The sequence below is a fragment of the Diplotaxodon limnothrissa genome, linkage group LG19 (assembly GCF_057381915.1).
Source record: "Diplotaxodon limnothrissa isolate DT_005_m linkage group LG19, D_limnothrissa_male_GT1.1, whole genome shotgun sequence".
Lineage (NCBI taxonomy): Eukaryota > Metazoa > Chordata > Actinopteri > Cichliformes > Cichlidae > Diplotaxodon > Diplotaxodon limnothrissa.
The window spans coordinates 7920661-7934737 of NC_140614.1; the positions used below are offsets into that span (position 1 = coordinate 7920661).

The 14077-nt window shown below is 43.8% G+C and overlaps 1 protein-coding gene across 1 annotated transcript; it reads right to left on the reverse strand.

Moving 5' to 3' along the window:
* Window positions 1-1848: 1848 nt before the first annotated feature.
* Window positions 1849-11717, reverse strand: nsd2 (nuclear receptor binding SET domain protein 2). The gene is made up of 21 exons (XM_085342659.1): window positions 11106-11717; window positions 10724-10892; window positions 10467-10630; window positions 9840-10073; window positions 9378-9597; window positions 8878-8984; window positions 8573-8687; window positions 8319-8434; window positions 7997-8086; window positions 7774-7900; window positions 7463-7663; window positions 6740-6919; window positions 5375-5531; window positions 5069-5271; window positions 4586-4689; window positions 3917-4186; window positions 3576-3692; window positions 3107-3248; window positions 2901-3007; window positions 2598-2796; window positions 1849-2153 (listed from the first exon to the last, which is right to left on the reverse strand). The coding sequence occupies exons 1-21, from the start codon at window positions 11715-11717 to the stop codon at window positions 1849-1851; spliced, it is 3939 nt and encodes a 1312-aa protein (XP_085198785.1).
* Between the last annotated feature and the right edge of the window lie 2360 nt (window positions 11718-14077).

The following is a 14077-nucleotide window of genomic DNA, read 5'->3' on the forward strand; positions in this document are numbered from 1 at the left end:
TGATTGTGCTCTTCCCTCGACAGGTGTGTGTGCTTTTCAGAAGCAGTGGTTTCAGAGCTCTATATTGTCAGACTTGGCTCAGCTCAGCACTTTAAATAAAAGAAAATCATTACATACATGAAGATACACCTGTGGGAACGCTGTTTTAACACCTTCAGGGGAAAAAAAAAATTAAAATTGGGTGGGGTGAGGGTGTTGGTGGCTTGGCTGATGCTTTCTGGTGCAGAAGGTAAATGCAGAGACTCCCCCCTGCACAAATATCAGGACTTGCTTTTAGGCATTCTAGTGAAATGCTGCACAATCGAACAGAAGCACTGAGCTCCCTCACTCAATGTTGATGTTCTTGTATCGGAACCCCTCAGCGTCAGGCCTCGTTTTGGGACTAGGGGGACATGGTGGCTGTGCCCATCCTTACACCGTCTGCAGGGTGAGGTTATGAAACTTGCATCAGCCAAACACGGGCCAAGTATTTTAGCAGTTTTATGCTCAGCCAAGCGTCTGACACGTAGCCCTCGGGGCTCATCGTTAAATGCGACAAAAGTACACGTCAAATATTAAGATGCATTACGTTAGCCAGTGTGCTGTCGTCTGCCAGCGCGTGAGTGTTAAATAATAACCGGACTGCAGTTCTGAGACAAAAACCTCCGGAGGATTTAAAAAAAGAAAGATTTTTTTTAAATCTCAGATTACGTCGATAAAAAGCCCGGCTTTCAGACAGTATTATTATATCTCAAGCCTAAAATCTGCGGAGATCAGATATCAGACACTACAGTGGATATTTTAAAAAAAGACAGAGAGAGAGAGCACCTTAAGGACTCTGAACTGACCCGAAAAGTCACCGTCATTCCTTCGAGAATGTGGCTCATCATCGAACAGAGTATTTAAGACCTGGAAATCCTCCAAGTAGTGTTTTTTTGTTGTTGTTTTTTTTTTCAAGTCACAGGGCAGTTTTCAGACTGCTCTCGTTTTTAATACCTTCTGTAATCCCTCGTTTACTGGACATGCTTCACACTGTTCAACATCTTTGTTTCACAAATAAACTCAAATTAAAAAAAGAAATCATAAAATTATTCAAAAAAAAAAAAAAGAAGTTCAAACTGAGCTACAACAAAAACAACAGCACACGTCTACAGTTACAGGTCATCTATGGCTACAAAAACAAAAGAGGTCATCTGACGCCTATCCATAGTGTCTTGGTGTTCCATATTACATCTGGCATATATATATACTATATATAAAAATAAAAACAATCCATTTGGCAACCTGTGTGATGTCTTACACTACTCCAGTAATTATACTTTTGGTCTTCGATATACACATATAGATATAAGCTATAAAACTCTGCTGTTCAAGATAATCCGTGTTGAGTGAGAGGAGGCGGCCCGACTGAGGTTCAAGTTAGACGGTGACACTGGCACTTGGTTTCAGTCCTGGCTGGATCAGCGTTAATGCAGACGCCAGCTCATTTCTTCTGTTATATACACGAGGAAAAACGAACCAACAAGCTGACAGTAAGATGAGAGGCTGTTTGGTTTCTGGAGGAATGAGTGTCCGGACCTGTGCTTGCTCTGCTGATTTGTGCTTCACCACAGATGGTTCGCCTCAATGCAGACGAGACGGGGGGAGAGGGGAAAAAACAAACAAAACAAAAAAAGCCTGAAAATTTCAAAGGTAAAAAAACAAAAAGACTCTTGAGCGATGAGCCATTGCTGAGCATGTGAGAGATCAGCAGCTTTCCCTGATAACAACGATGTACAGTGCCTTGGTTCCTGTGAAAACACTATATGTGGATGGGGAAGAAGGGGGCCCGAGTCTGGTTTGGTGTTTTTGGCTCTGTGAAAGGTCACTTCAGGTGTCTGCGGCTTTTCTCTTGGAGCCCTTTGTTTTGCCCTCTGCTCCCTCCGCCTTCTTGGAGCTTTTAGAGGAACGACTGACGGCGGCGGCCGTTTTCGTCTCCGAGTCGATATCCTGGGTGTGGCTGTCGCCTCCCTCCAGCTCTTCGTGCTCCATACAACACAGCTGTCCTGTGGGGGGCCAGGGACGCAGCGCCCCCTCCTGGTGAGCCTTGCAGAAAGAGTTGGGGCAGAGTTGGCAGAAGGCTTCAGAGTTTTTCCCACAGACGTCACAGTGATGCCAGGGGCAGTCCCAGCGGCCTGTGGAGAGCCACGACACTTTCACTAGAGCTCAGTCAGTTACATCTCATCAAAGAACAGCCTCATGGTGCCCATGTGGGGCCTTAACATTGCGAGAGGCATCAATTTTGATTTAAAAAAAACACATTATTGTAAAAACAGCTAAAAACAAATGAAAAAGAAGGATTAAAGAAATAGGCAGCCGAAGCCCATTTCTCCTTTTATGCTGGAAGCAGTGAAGCTCTCCATTTCCATCTCCACTGCAAACTTAGTGATTAGTCACCAGGTGCAGCAACTTTCCTGGGGGTAAACAGACTCCCTCCTCTCTGAAAGCCTGGTTTTGACTCATTTAGTTCAGACTCGTTTGATGTGAAGTTTGCTTGCTGCCATGTAATTTGTGAGTAATAATAACAGGGAGTTAACATAGCATAAACAGATGCATTCAGACTGTCTGTGGAGTCTTACCGAACGGTCTCTTGGTGAGGTTCAGGCAGGACAGGTGATAAGCTTTGGTGCAGGTCTTCTTGTCGCAGAGCACCAGCTGCCCTCCGTCTCCACAGCGGAAACACTCGTCCTCAGATTTTTTCTTTCCCTCCGATTTCCTCTTTTTATACTTTCTCTTCAACCTCTTTCCTTTTGGCTCAGCTGTTTGGCCATTTGAGTTCTACAGAGGAAATGCAGAGGTGAGCAAACTTATGGAACTTCACCAAAGCAGTTTAGTTCTCCTCAATCGATTTGTACTGAATTTGTTTGGATTTGGAAGCTCACCTTCGGTCGGTCACCAAGAAATCCGCTGCAGTTGGGCGCGCCGCAGCGGCACACGGTCTTCTCGTTGCCGAGACAATCAAGGTTGTAGTTAAAAGTCAACTCGGTGCCTGTGATAGAGAAAAAACAAAAACAGATTAAAGAATATACTATAAGAGCATATTTATTGCTTAAATTTAAGACTAAACTTGCAGTCAAATGTCTCTCACCTGCTGGGATGTCGCAGACGGCGAACAGGCCGACACGCGTGTCACCATTCACCGTCCACTTCTGTGTCTCACAGTTGGGCTGACAGCTGTGGTTCATGAAGCGAGAGTAGTTTCCTTTCGGGCCAGCGTCGATGATTCGGTCCTTACCGTCACAAACAGATGGCCACAGTCAGTCATTTGCAGCACCTGAACAGTTTATATCTGATGCACATCCACAACCCAGCTACACTTGCATTTCCCATTTAACAAATTTTGCAGTCGAATTGCATTTGTAGTATTTGTAGTATTGACTACTGTAATGTTACAGCTGTCTGTCATGCAACATTCCCAATGCAATACCAATCTGTTGATCTAGCTCCCCGTGGAAATGGCACCGCTACCGAGAAGTCGGCACCCTAACACTGTGAGGAGCGCAAACAGCCCACCCGCAGGGCGTGCTGGGCTTTCTCGATAAGCGGTCGGTACCAACCTTGTCGATGGTGAGCATGTAGAAGTCGGTTATGTTGTTTTCATGGGCGTATTTGATTCTCGCCCTGCACTCCTCCTCGTCGATCAGCTCTCCAATGTACTCGTTCACAAACTCACCCTGTTCGAGAAACGATCAGAAACCAATCAGACCAGAAACCAGAGATATCGTGTTACTTGTGTAATCTGGGCGGGTCTGCAGAGCTACGGCGTGAGTATTTTTGGGCAACGTCATGATGAATACAGGCCCTTAGCTTTCACGGGCAGCATCTTTAAGCAGTTTTAATGAAATGAACAAATAAGATACTTCAAGCAAGAACACGTCAATGCAAGAAAGCTTCTCACCTTCTTGATGTCGCGCAGGCAGATCAGGCCCCAACCTTTGCCGGGGGTCTTGATAATCTTGGTCTCTGGATACAGACGTTTGGTGAAGTCCTGGTTACAGCAGCGCTCCCCACTGGGACACACCTGAGGGTGGCACTCGTATTGCAGCATGCGGTTCAAGCACTCCGACTCAAACCCACACGGCCGCTCGCCAGATGGCTTGCAGTTACATTTGGGGATCTCAGAAATGTCTGCGGTGTACACCTGAACCTTGCCGACAGGTTTGTTGACCTAAGGGGGGGGGGATAACATTTTTTTTATAACAAAATAAAATGTGAAAGAACATGCTTCATACCCCATTATGGAAAGGAAAAGCAAAGTTCATCATTCACTCATTTTTAAGATGCAGCACAGGTGCATTTAAGCTACATCAACTCATAAACAGCCATTCTTTTTGTTTTTAAATGGAGAAATTTTCTGCTTTTATTTTGAAAGATCTCTAACAACATGAAAATGTAAAACTGACACCAATCAGCAGTCTACAAACAAAATCAAACGCGGCAAGACGAACGTTTGAATTTTCCTTGTCCACATAAAAACACACAAACTGTTTATGAAAATCCTAAAATTCCATTCATGTAACTCTGTACTTGTGGACCGGTGCTTAGACATAACAAAGACATTTCACACCTTGATAAATTTATATGGGGGAGGTTTACGGCTGTTCTCCTGCGCTTCCTTAGCCTCTCGCTTTATCTTTATCTCCTTAAATCGAGTTTCGGCCTCCAGCAGAGCTGAGGAAGACAAAACAGAACAGAGTATGAGCACATCGAGCTAAAAATACACATTGTGTTTGTTGTAATTATGACAGCATCTGTTACATTACAAAAATCCAGAAAATGGCTTTCATGTCCAGTTGAGCTTGTCTGTGTTTTTATAAAGCATTAAAACCTGAAGACGTTAATGTGGAAGCTGCAGCTTTTGGCAAAAACCACCTTTTAATTACTTCTGTTAACACAAAGCTTGAAAAGAGAAGCTTTTTATAATGATGAGTGGCTTGAAACCAAATCTGATTGTTATGATGGCCTTTAAGTTGTTTTTTTTTTAAAAACTGAGTAATTACTTAATTAGGGAAAACGTTTAAAGCATGCAGACAGTAGAGGAGATCTTCACCATTCTTGAAGACTTTGCCAATTCCATTCCTCTGATGTTTGCTTCCCCTGTCGCCTTCCATGTATGGAAATACTCTGCCCTGGTGAGTCCAGAAATAATCCTTGGAGCCAAAGAAGAAGACTGGGAACTCTCCGATCTCGTGTCGAAGATGCTGGATGTTGGTGGGAATGTTTCTTGGGTGGTGGATCTCTGCTGGCCACCATCTCAGGAGGACAAGAGAAAGATAGAAGCAACAAATGTATAACTTACCGATTTAGCTCAAAGATATGAAAGGTAAAAAGATACCCTTGCATCCAGTTCCCTTACCGGTATGTTCCCAGTTTGACCCAGATGATGTCCCTGTACTTGGGTTTCTTTCCGGCTCGGCAGTCGTTGCAGAACCAGCTCCCATCCGGCATAGCGATATTCAGGCAGTCAGGGTGAAAAGCTGCCGGGCAGGACTCACAGCACAACAGCTGTCCCCCTGCAACACAAGGACACCTTTAGATGGGCGACCAGTCCTTTAGATGCTTACTTACATTTTATTTATGTACTGCCAGTTCACAGCAGTGGCCTCAAGGTGCAATAAATTGTAGGATGACAAGCCCAACCTTACTGCAGCATATTTAAAGGATGGTTTAGAGTCACCTGATCAAGAAGGAAAGTTTGAATCCATAAAGTTGAGAAGGTTTCTGTCCCCTGAATCCAAACTGGGAGCTGGTTCCACAGAAGAGGGAACCAAAGCTGAAGCCGGCGCCCCCCATTCTAGTTTTAAATTATTCAAGACCTTTTACGTGAGGTGAAGGAGCCAATGAAGAGCAGCCAGCTCTCGCTTTCTAGTCAGTACTCTCGCTGCAGCATTTTGAACTGAAGTCGTTTTTCACCATCGCTTTGAGAAAGCATGTTTCCAACTGCACAAATACTTTTCCCACATATCTGTTTAATGAGCATGGGGAAGGACACATCCTGACCAACAATTATTTCAATTATGCAGGCTTAAGTGATTAAGTATCTGGTTAGACAGTAATTCTAAGGATTTTTAAGGCTGGGTACAAATAACCTGTTTTATCTGAATTTAGAAGCAGGAAAGTAGAAATCATCCAGGTCTTTAACACTGTAAAAAAAGTCTCAAAGTATAATCTGTACTGTGCTGATTTATAAAAAACGCACATTAAAACCAATGTTTAGCTTGACTCTCAGCTAAAGAAAGCTCCTACGTACACACTTGTTAATATAGCCTAAACAAGGGCATATAGCTTCATTTCTGTTTGGGTTGTGAAACTGAGATATGTGAAAATAGCTAGTGAGACTTTTCTGCAGGATATAATATTGTAGCTAATGAAGACAAACTTTCTTTCTGTTTCAGTCCGCTCATCTCACACACTCCCACACAACAACACGTCAAAACTGGCTGAGGGAAAGGGAAGGGAAAAAACACTTGAGCTGCTGCAGTTCAACATTTTCTGATTTTCAGTAATAGCAGCCTGGGAGATTAATGGCGCCACATTTGACATTTGAAGTTTAAGAGAGGTTTAGTGAGCTATAAATATGTCATTCAGTACTGAAAAGTAGCTTTATATAAAACTGACTAGTACGATGTTTAATTTTAAGTGCATACAAGTCGCTTAAAACCAATCAGTCTGGAGCTTTTAGTAAAAGCCGTGTGTGAAGAGGTGAGCAGCTGCTTCGAACCTTTGGAGCAGACGAAGCACCAGCTGACATTGACATGGCTGTGGTGGCTGTAGCCCTTCTTGGCGTTGAAGTGGTTGGTGCAGATGATGGCAGTGTTGGTGATCATCTCACTTCCTGCAGCCACACACTGATCGCCGATGTGGTACGCTACTGGGCATCGAAGGCATCGCATCAACCTGCCTGCAGCGCAGAGAGCGGGACCAGGTTACACAAACATACGGCGAAGTCAGTGAACTCGGTGACCCAAAGCGCCAGAAGGGCACAAACGAAACCCTGAATGGATACCTTTGTAAACACGGACAAGGGCTCTACTGATAACCGATGACCTCAAACAGAAGTGGCAGGTATTCACTTACTTGTTTATTCCTGTGAAAGGTTAGTCATAAACCATTTGACATGAAACTGCAATTTTAAATAAAGTGATAACTGTTACATACTGGAGATAACTGGGCTTCTACAAATAAGCAAGGCAAAGTCTTACATTTAAGACTTTCTTAATGACACTGTTATAACACTTTAATTCAAATAAGACCAAACCTGCAACAGAAATCAATCAATTGTACTAATATCAACTTTCCAAGTAACACAGTAATACTAGTTAATTAACTGGTACGAGGTTCAGAATCAAGGAAACCAACATTTTATAACTGCCTTCCCGTACAAATTTTACAAAATACACCAAGCTCCGCCTCCGTGAGCTAAAATGTCCTGATGAGAGCATACCCTTGTTGGACTTGTGCTTTGTGCGGCAGCCGTAGTGGCAGCTCAGGCAGGTGTGTAGCGGGCACCGGAAGCCCTTGTTGTCAAACACCGTGAGGGTGTTGAGGCGGACACACGCTTCGTGGTAAAATTTGCCGCAGTGTGGGACGTGGCAGCGCCGGACCTCACCCTCCAACTTCTTACAAATGAAACACGAGTGAATTCCTAAAGAGAAGAAACAGAGAAGAAAGAATCGGCAACGGGAACAGAATTATTGTGTTACCATAAACGGTCTCCTTCTGCTCCACTATTAACGCCGCCTCTGTTCTGCTCACCTGTGCTACACTCCTGACACAACAGCTTGTCGTCAGGTTTGAGAGTCTGATCGAGACAGTGGAGGTGGAACATCCCGCAGCACTGACCCTCACAGGGCACCAGGTCCTCACCAGCCTGCTCACACATCTAGAGGAAAAACACACGCACACAGATTTAAACTACAGCTGAGTGAACTGAGTGAGCTTTAATACCGACTCGTTTCGAAACAAACAGCAGATGTACCTGACAGACAAACTCTTTTTTGCGTTCACCCTTCTTTGTCCCGTCTAAGCTGTCACTCGGAGATTCAGGGCGTCCTTCACTCCCAGAACCCTGCAGCAAACAACGTGTGATGAACTCTGAATAAGACAATGCCAGTTAGCTACAGTTGTACCATTCACACTGAAGCCTCTAAATTTGCTTCTCATCTGACTAACGAGCTAAACTAATTGCCAACATGGCTGACCTCTCTATAAAGACAAAAAGAAACGTCAATCATGAAAACAACTTGAATTGCTGGAGAAACCTTTTCACATTAGTACCACCAGCTGTTACATCCCCTCACCTCGGGATCAGGACACGGGGAGGAACGCCTCTTCTTTGCCTTGGAGGGTGTGGCCTGATTCATTCCATCCTGTTTCCTTTTTCTCTTGCGCTTTGGTTTCTCTGCCTCTTGGTCATCTGTGTACCATCAAATGATCTGGACTTTAACTTTAAGACTCAAAGCAGCTAAGACGCCACAAATCCACAAAGATGTGAATTTAAAAGAGCAGTCAAACAAATATAGAGTACCGGTAATATATATATATTTTTTTTTACCAGTCAGGGGACTTTTTGACTTCTTCAGATGTTTCCTGGGTTCTTTTGCATCCTTTACGTCGGTTTTCTTTGTCCACCTTCTCCGCTTTTTCACCGGTCCTTCTGAAGTTGAAGCCTGAAAAAGGCAAACGTTTGCTCAGTATGTTGTTTATCACAAATCGCTTGATGTCCATGTTAGATACAAAACATGTTGCGTTTTCAGCATTCAAACATGCCAAGAGAATAATTCAGTTTCTCCAGGGAAAAGTTTCTTCTGAACAAAGAGTTAAAAAATTCTTAGACTTGGGACTGACAAAGAAACCCACCTGTTTTTGAGCATCTTTGCTTGGTTTGGATCTCTTGTTAGACTGCTGATCCTCTTCTGCCACAGCATCTGTTAACAGCCTTTTCTTCTTCTTTCGCTCCTTTTTCACTAAAAAGAAAATGAATGTCAGCTTGGTTGGCTTCCTTCCAATGACTCGTTTTACATTTTATTAATTTAAAATGAATTTAGGAATAATACAGAAGCTGCCTTGACCTTTGCTACATGCACGACTGTTGTGGTCATTTTAGCGCTAGCATACTTTCAGTCCCTGTAACATCAGTGGCTCCTGCTAAAAACTTTGCAGCGTTTTTAAGCTTCAGCCTCCTGATGATAAACGGGTTGCCATAAACCAGCCACTCTGCTTTTCTATTAGTCACAAGAAGCAGTTTAAAGCATGACACTCCACAGCTTTGGTAATTATACGCCAGCTAAGGTCAAATTCGGCCAAAACTCAATTAGTGGTCAGTTAATCTGCTGCGAGGTCTTCAACTTTCAACCAACCTGGAACTGAAACTGGAAGTGAGGCCACTTCTGAAACATCATTTGTTGAAGAGACCTCCTTTGTTTTCCCCTTCTTCACGGGCTCAGAAGTGTTGTCCGCTGCAGACGTTTTCTTTCTCCTCGCTGTCTTGGTGGGAGAGTGACCCTGTTTGGATATTCTCTTTTTCTTCTGAGGTACAACTGGTTTACCTTGTTTACCTGATACAGATTTTGAGGAATTCTGCAGAAAACAAATGTTGTTTAATGCATGATTACAGTATTACACATCTTAAGAACATGCGCTTAAAACAGCATTTCTAAGAACTTACAGTTAAAATACTGACTAATCACAGATCAGCACAGCTCTCTGTTTTAGGTTTCAACAATCTGATGATTCAGGTTTATCATTTCTTTTACACCAGCATAAAAATCGAGCTTTTGTATTGTTTGTGGAACAAATTGTGACAGAGTGGCAGTACCCACCGGTTGGAGGGGGAGATCTGGGCTAAGCCTATTCTCTGCTTTCTGGTTCAGCTTGTTGCTTTGTTCCGGCTTTAACTTCTCCAAGATGTGGAGGTTCAGATGAGGCCCGTCGTCATCATACAGAAATCCAAAGTTGGCCATGCGAGCATCCAGGGACATGTCGAGTGCCTCCTTGGCCTGAATGATGCCCATGTTCCACTGAGCCTGGAGTTTACGCGGCACAGAGGGAGTTGTCTGTGGGACAAGTAGAGGAATGAGCCAAGTTACAGGTGACACATTACAGCAGTGATATTCAACCTTACAACTCTGAGGAGAAAAAAAAAAAAAGCCTCTTCCCACAAACTTATGAGATGCAGACATAATTTCTTTGTTAGCATTTTGTTTGTGAGTAAAAGAGCTCTAAGTGGAATTAAGACTGGTTTTGTAATGAAGTGATAAAAGATTTTATAAACCCCAAACCTGAATAAAGTGAAACTAACAAAACAGTTTGAGGAAATTCAGGGTTTCAAAATTGCGTCAAAGTACCATGTTTCTCATAACGGCACACCACATTTGCTACACAGCCAACACACAGAGACGGCACATAGAGGGGAAAAGACCAAAAGACGGCGGCAGCAGCAGACATACCTTTTTATGGTTGATACGCGAGGCCGGCTGTTTGTTGCTCCGACTAAGCTCTTGGTATTGATCCTCACCAGTGAAGGACACCATGTTCTTCTCAAAGATGTAGCCTCTCTCTGGGGCATCTCCAAAATACTGCACGTGGTAAAGGAGACCTGACCTCCCATTGGCTGTTGAAAAACAATAAATGGACAAATCAATAAAACCATAAATCAATTTTCCAGGACATGTTAAAATCGTGCAGGTGGCCGTGAGTTTCTCACTTTTCTGTTTCTGTTTAAAGTGATGGTTCAGTTCTGGGTCTGTGGTCACCATGCAGGGCCACCAGGGGTATCCTGACACCTTTGTCCAAACCAGATCCCCAACGGAGAAGCGGCTCAGCAAAGGAGCCTGTTCCTTTACTTCCTCTTTCAACTCTGACCTGTTCTCAGGCTGCACAAGAGAAAGAAAGACAGTTACTCAATAAATACAAACTTTTGTAAGAAATGATCATTTTCCCAACACATCGTTAATAGCTGAAAATGTTCTACTTTTAATGTAATACAGTCTGTTAAATTAACTGTACCATCTCTCAGCATATTGCAGTATACTACACTGCACAAAGGGGTTAAGTAGCACTTAAAAAGGTAAGAATAAAAGTAAAACCTCATCTGTCTCTTCAGTTCCCTCCACAATGTTTGTGTGGCCAGGAGGCTCCACTTGGATGTCAGAGGGATTTAAGTTTGTTTGAGGATTTGGTTTGACAGTTCGCCCCCTCCTTTTCTTTATATCCTGCCTCTCATCGGTTCCAGATATAGTACCTTCAGCGGCTGTGGCCAAACTGGTCCCATTGGCACAACATGGCTCAAATAACGGCTGCGTGACTACTTGGGGTATCGTTACTGTTAGTTCAGCTTCAGTGTGAGGAGTACAGTTGTGCTGATGGGTGCCATTTGTGGCAGGCGCTTCGGCACCCCTGAACATAGGTGGCTCAGGGGTACAAAGCTCGGGCAGTGAGTCTTGGTCACCGTTGAGCATGCGGGAGGTGAGGTCTTTGAGCCTGTCGTGACTGTGGTTGTTATGGCCAGCCATCTTCTGAAGAACGCTGTCTTGTAGTGTGGCAGCCAGATGTGCAGCAGCTTTGTCCATTAGCATAGCAGGGTCACTACTCATATCCCCTCGACCTTTCCGTACACTGAGGGACTCCGGTGGTTGCTTCATGCTGATCGGATTGGCTGGTTCGGGCATTGAAGGCAGGGAGCTACCTTTGCTATCCATCACTTCTAACCCCCTCCAGGGTCACTGAGCTACAAGGGAACAAGTGACACATAAAAACGTTTTATTCTACAGGTTGAATCAGAAAACAATATTATCCAGTATTTGTGTGTGGGTATGCTTCTGATTCTTTCAATTTGCTAAACTGCATTCTGAGACATGACTCCAATAAGCATAACGTTACACATTTTACAAAATGGCACTCACTTGCTCCAGCGAGCTTGAATAGAAAGCTGGGAGGGGACACAGAATACTGCACCTGTCACGGAATGTTCTAGCCTTGTAGTTTCGGATGCTTTTACAAGAAAGTAGAGCGACTCGATTGACCAGAAGCCTGAAGCAGCAATAACTGTGTTTAATGAAACAATATCTATACATTTATCTATTCATCCTCCACCCAATAACAACTAATGAGAGTGAGGTCAGGTCAAGCCTATCCTTGATTATAGCCATGCATGCGAACGAAACCCACTTGGCGGCATGAAAACCCTCTTACCGCGATAATTTTAAGTTGGCTTTCTCCTGGAAAATGACTCGCTAGCTGCTAGCTGCTAGCTGCAGACTGTGGCAAAGTAGTATGGAGAATCAGCCTGCAGGCTCCACCGCATGCAGCGAATGTCCAATGAGCGGACGGCTGGCTGTGCCGCGTAACGACCGCATTACCGGCTAGAAAAGCCGCGGAAATGGAAGCAGCTGACATACAGAGCAATGCAACTGGGAGTGCGAATAATTGCTGGAATTTAATCCATACCACCCTTTGTACAAAGCTAAACCATATTGTCTATTGCCCTACACTGTGACAGTAATGTTCGTTGCAGTGTAACTGCAGGACGACTGAAGCTGTCTTAACGTTAACGCAAGCGGTTTTAACGAGCGCTCCGTCTGTACGTTAAACATTAGCGTTACGTTAAAGTGTTCCGCCGGCGAGCGTAGGCTACCTATTTTGCCAAGCGGACTTCTCTATAATGTCATGCAAGAAAAAGGCCCTGGCTATTTCCTGAAGCGGAAGCCACGATGAGGGAATCTCATGGATCACAACCATGGACAGGCGGTCAAGCATTTTCATACAGCGTACAACCGCATCTCTGTCATCACTACAGTCAGCCATTACACCGGATTCCAGCAAATAGACAAAGCCGCCATCAAGACGCTTAAGACATCAGCTTACTTGCTATCCGATTAAACCAAATAGGCAAATACCTACGTGGCGGCATAGTTGCACATTGGCGGTAAATCGTTTAAAATGTTCTGCTTTTGTTTCACTTCTAAATTTATTTTGCAGGCGCCATGACAGCTTGTTTCAAAAAGCTAACAGTGCTAGCCAAAGCTAGCCCCAGTGAACCATTGAAGCCAAGTCAAACTGCACATTTAACGTTAGCATAGATGGCTAACTAGCAAGTCATCTCTTGCTAAAATGGATGGTCGACCCGGATAACTGCACTAGCAAAAACGCAACCAGCTTGATTTTCCCGGATTGACAATAACATGAAAGACAGCATCTTTCTAGTTACCTGCTGAATCTCCTCTCGGTGGTTAAAGGGAAAGAATACCCGTATTCATCATGTAAAGCGAAGGATTTCATTCAAGTCGAATCAAAAGCTTGCGGGAAACTCAAACTCTCAGGCCAACCAGCGCGAAAAATACTAACTTCCGATTGGTCGGCTGCAGAGCGAGGATCCAACCGGTCCTTTCAAAAAAACAACCGTAGGAAGTAGCTGACCCCGGAGTCTCCCGTCTGTTTTTTTTAATGACATTTCACATTTCCCCGTCCCTTTTTATCTTTACAGCATATATTCAGGATAAGTCTTTGTTTGCTTTATGAACAGTGGTGTAGTGTTCAACATTATACCTAGTGTTTGATACTTAAATACAAATTTCAAAGATTTCCCTCGAAAATGTGTCAAATATGGACAATAACAGTGACAGAGTGGCTGAAGTGCTCAAGCTAATATGAGATGACTATACAGGCAAAACCTAGAATAGCAGGTATGAGGTGGCTATGATGGCTGTGAAATAACTGCACATTGTCTCGCTGGACTCTAATCATAGGGGTGGCTTAAAATCGTCAAACGCTTCACGCTAATCGAGAAAAAGTTTATTCTAAATATCAAAATTAGTTTGGTTCCTAAAAAAGAGAAAGAATCAAAATCACAGACTTGCAAGAAAAGTTGTGTGATTCCTTTGTAAGAAGGGTTGTTACAGCCACATCACTGTGATTCTGCTTAATGGGAAACTCTCCGCTCACATTCAATTTTTGTCCAAATTCCTTATCAGTGCTTTATGATAACCAATACCAACACGGCAGAGCATAGGCCCGACGCTTACTTGCGCCTCATGCTGTAAATTCAAGCATAAAAAAATGC

Coding starts and splice junctions, on each gene's coding strand:
- nsd2 (XM_085342659.1), bottom strand. CDS start 11,717: ATGGATAGCAAAGGTAGCTCCCTGCCTTCAATGCCCGAACCAGCCAAT. Junction 7,664..7,773: donor GTGTCAGGAGTGTAGCACAG/GTGAGCAGAACA, acceptor TCTTCTCTTTAG/GAATTCACTCGTGTTTCATT. Junction 5,272..5,374: donor GTCAAACTGGGAACATACCG/GTAAGGGAACTG, acceptor TGTCCTCCTGAG/ATGGTGGCCAGCAGAGATCC.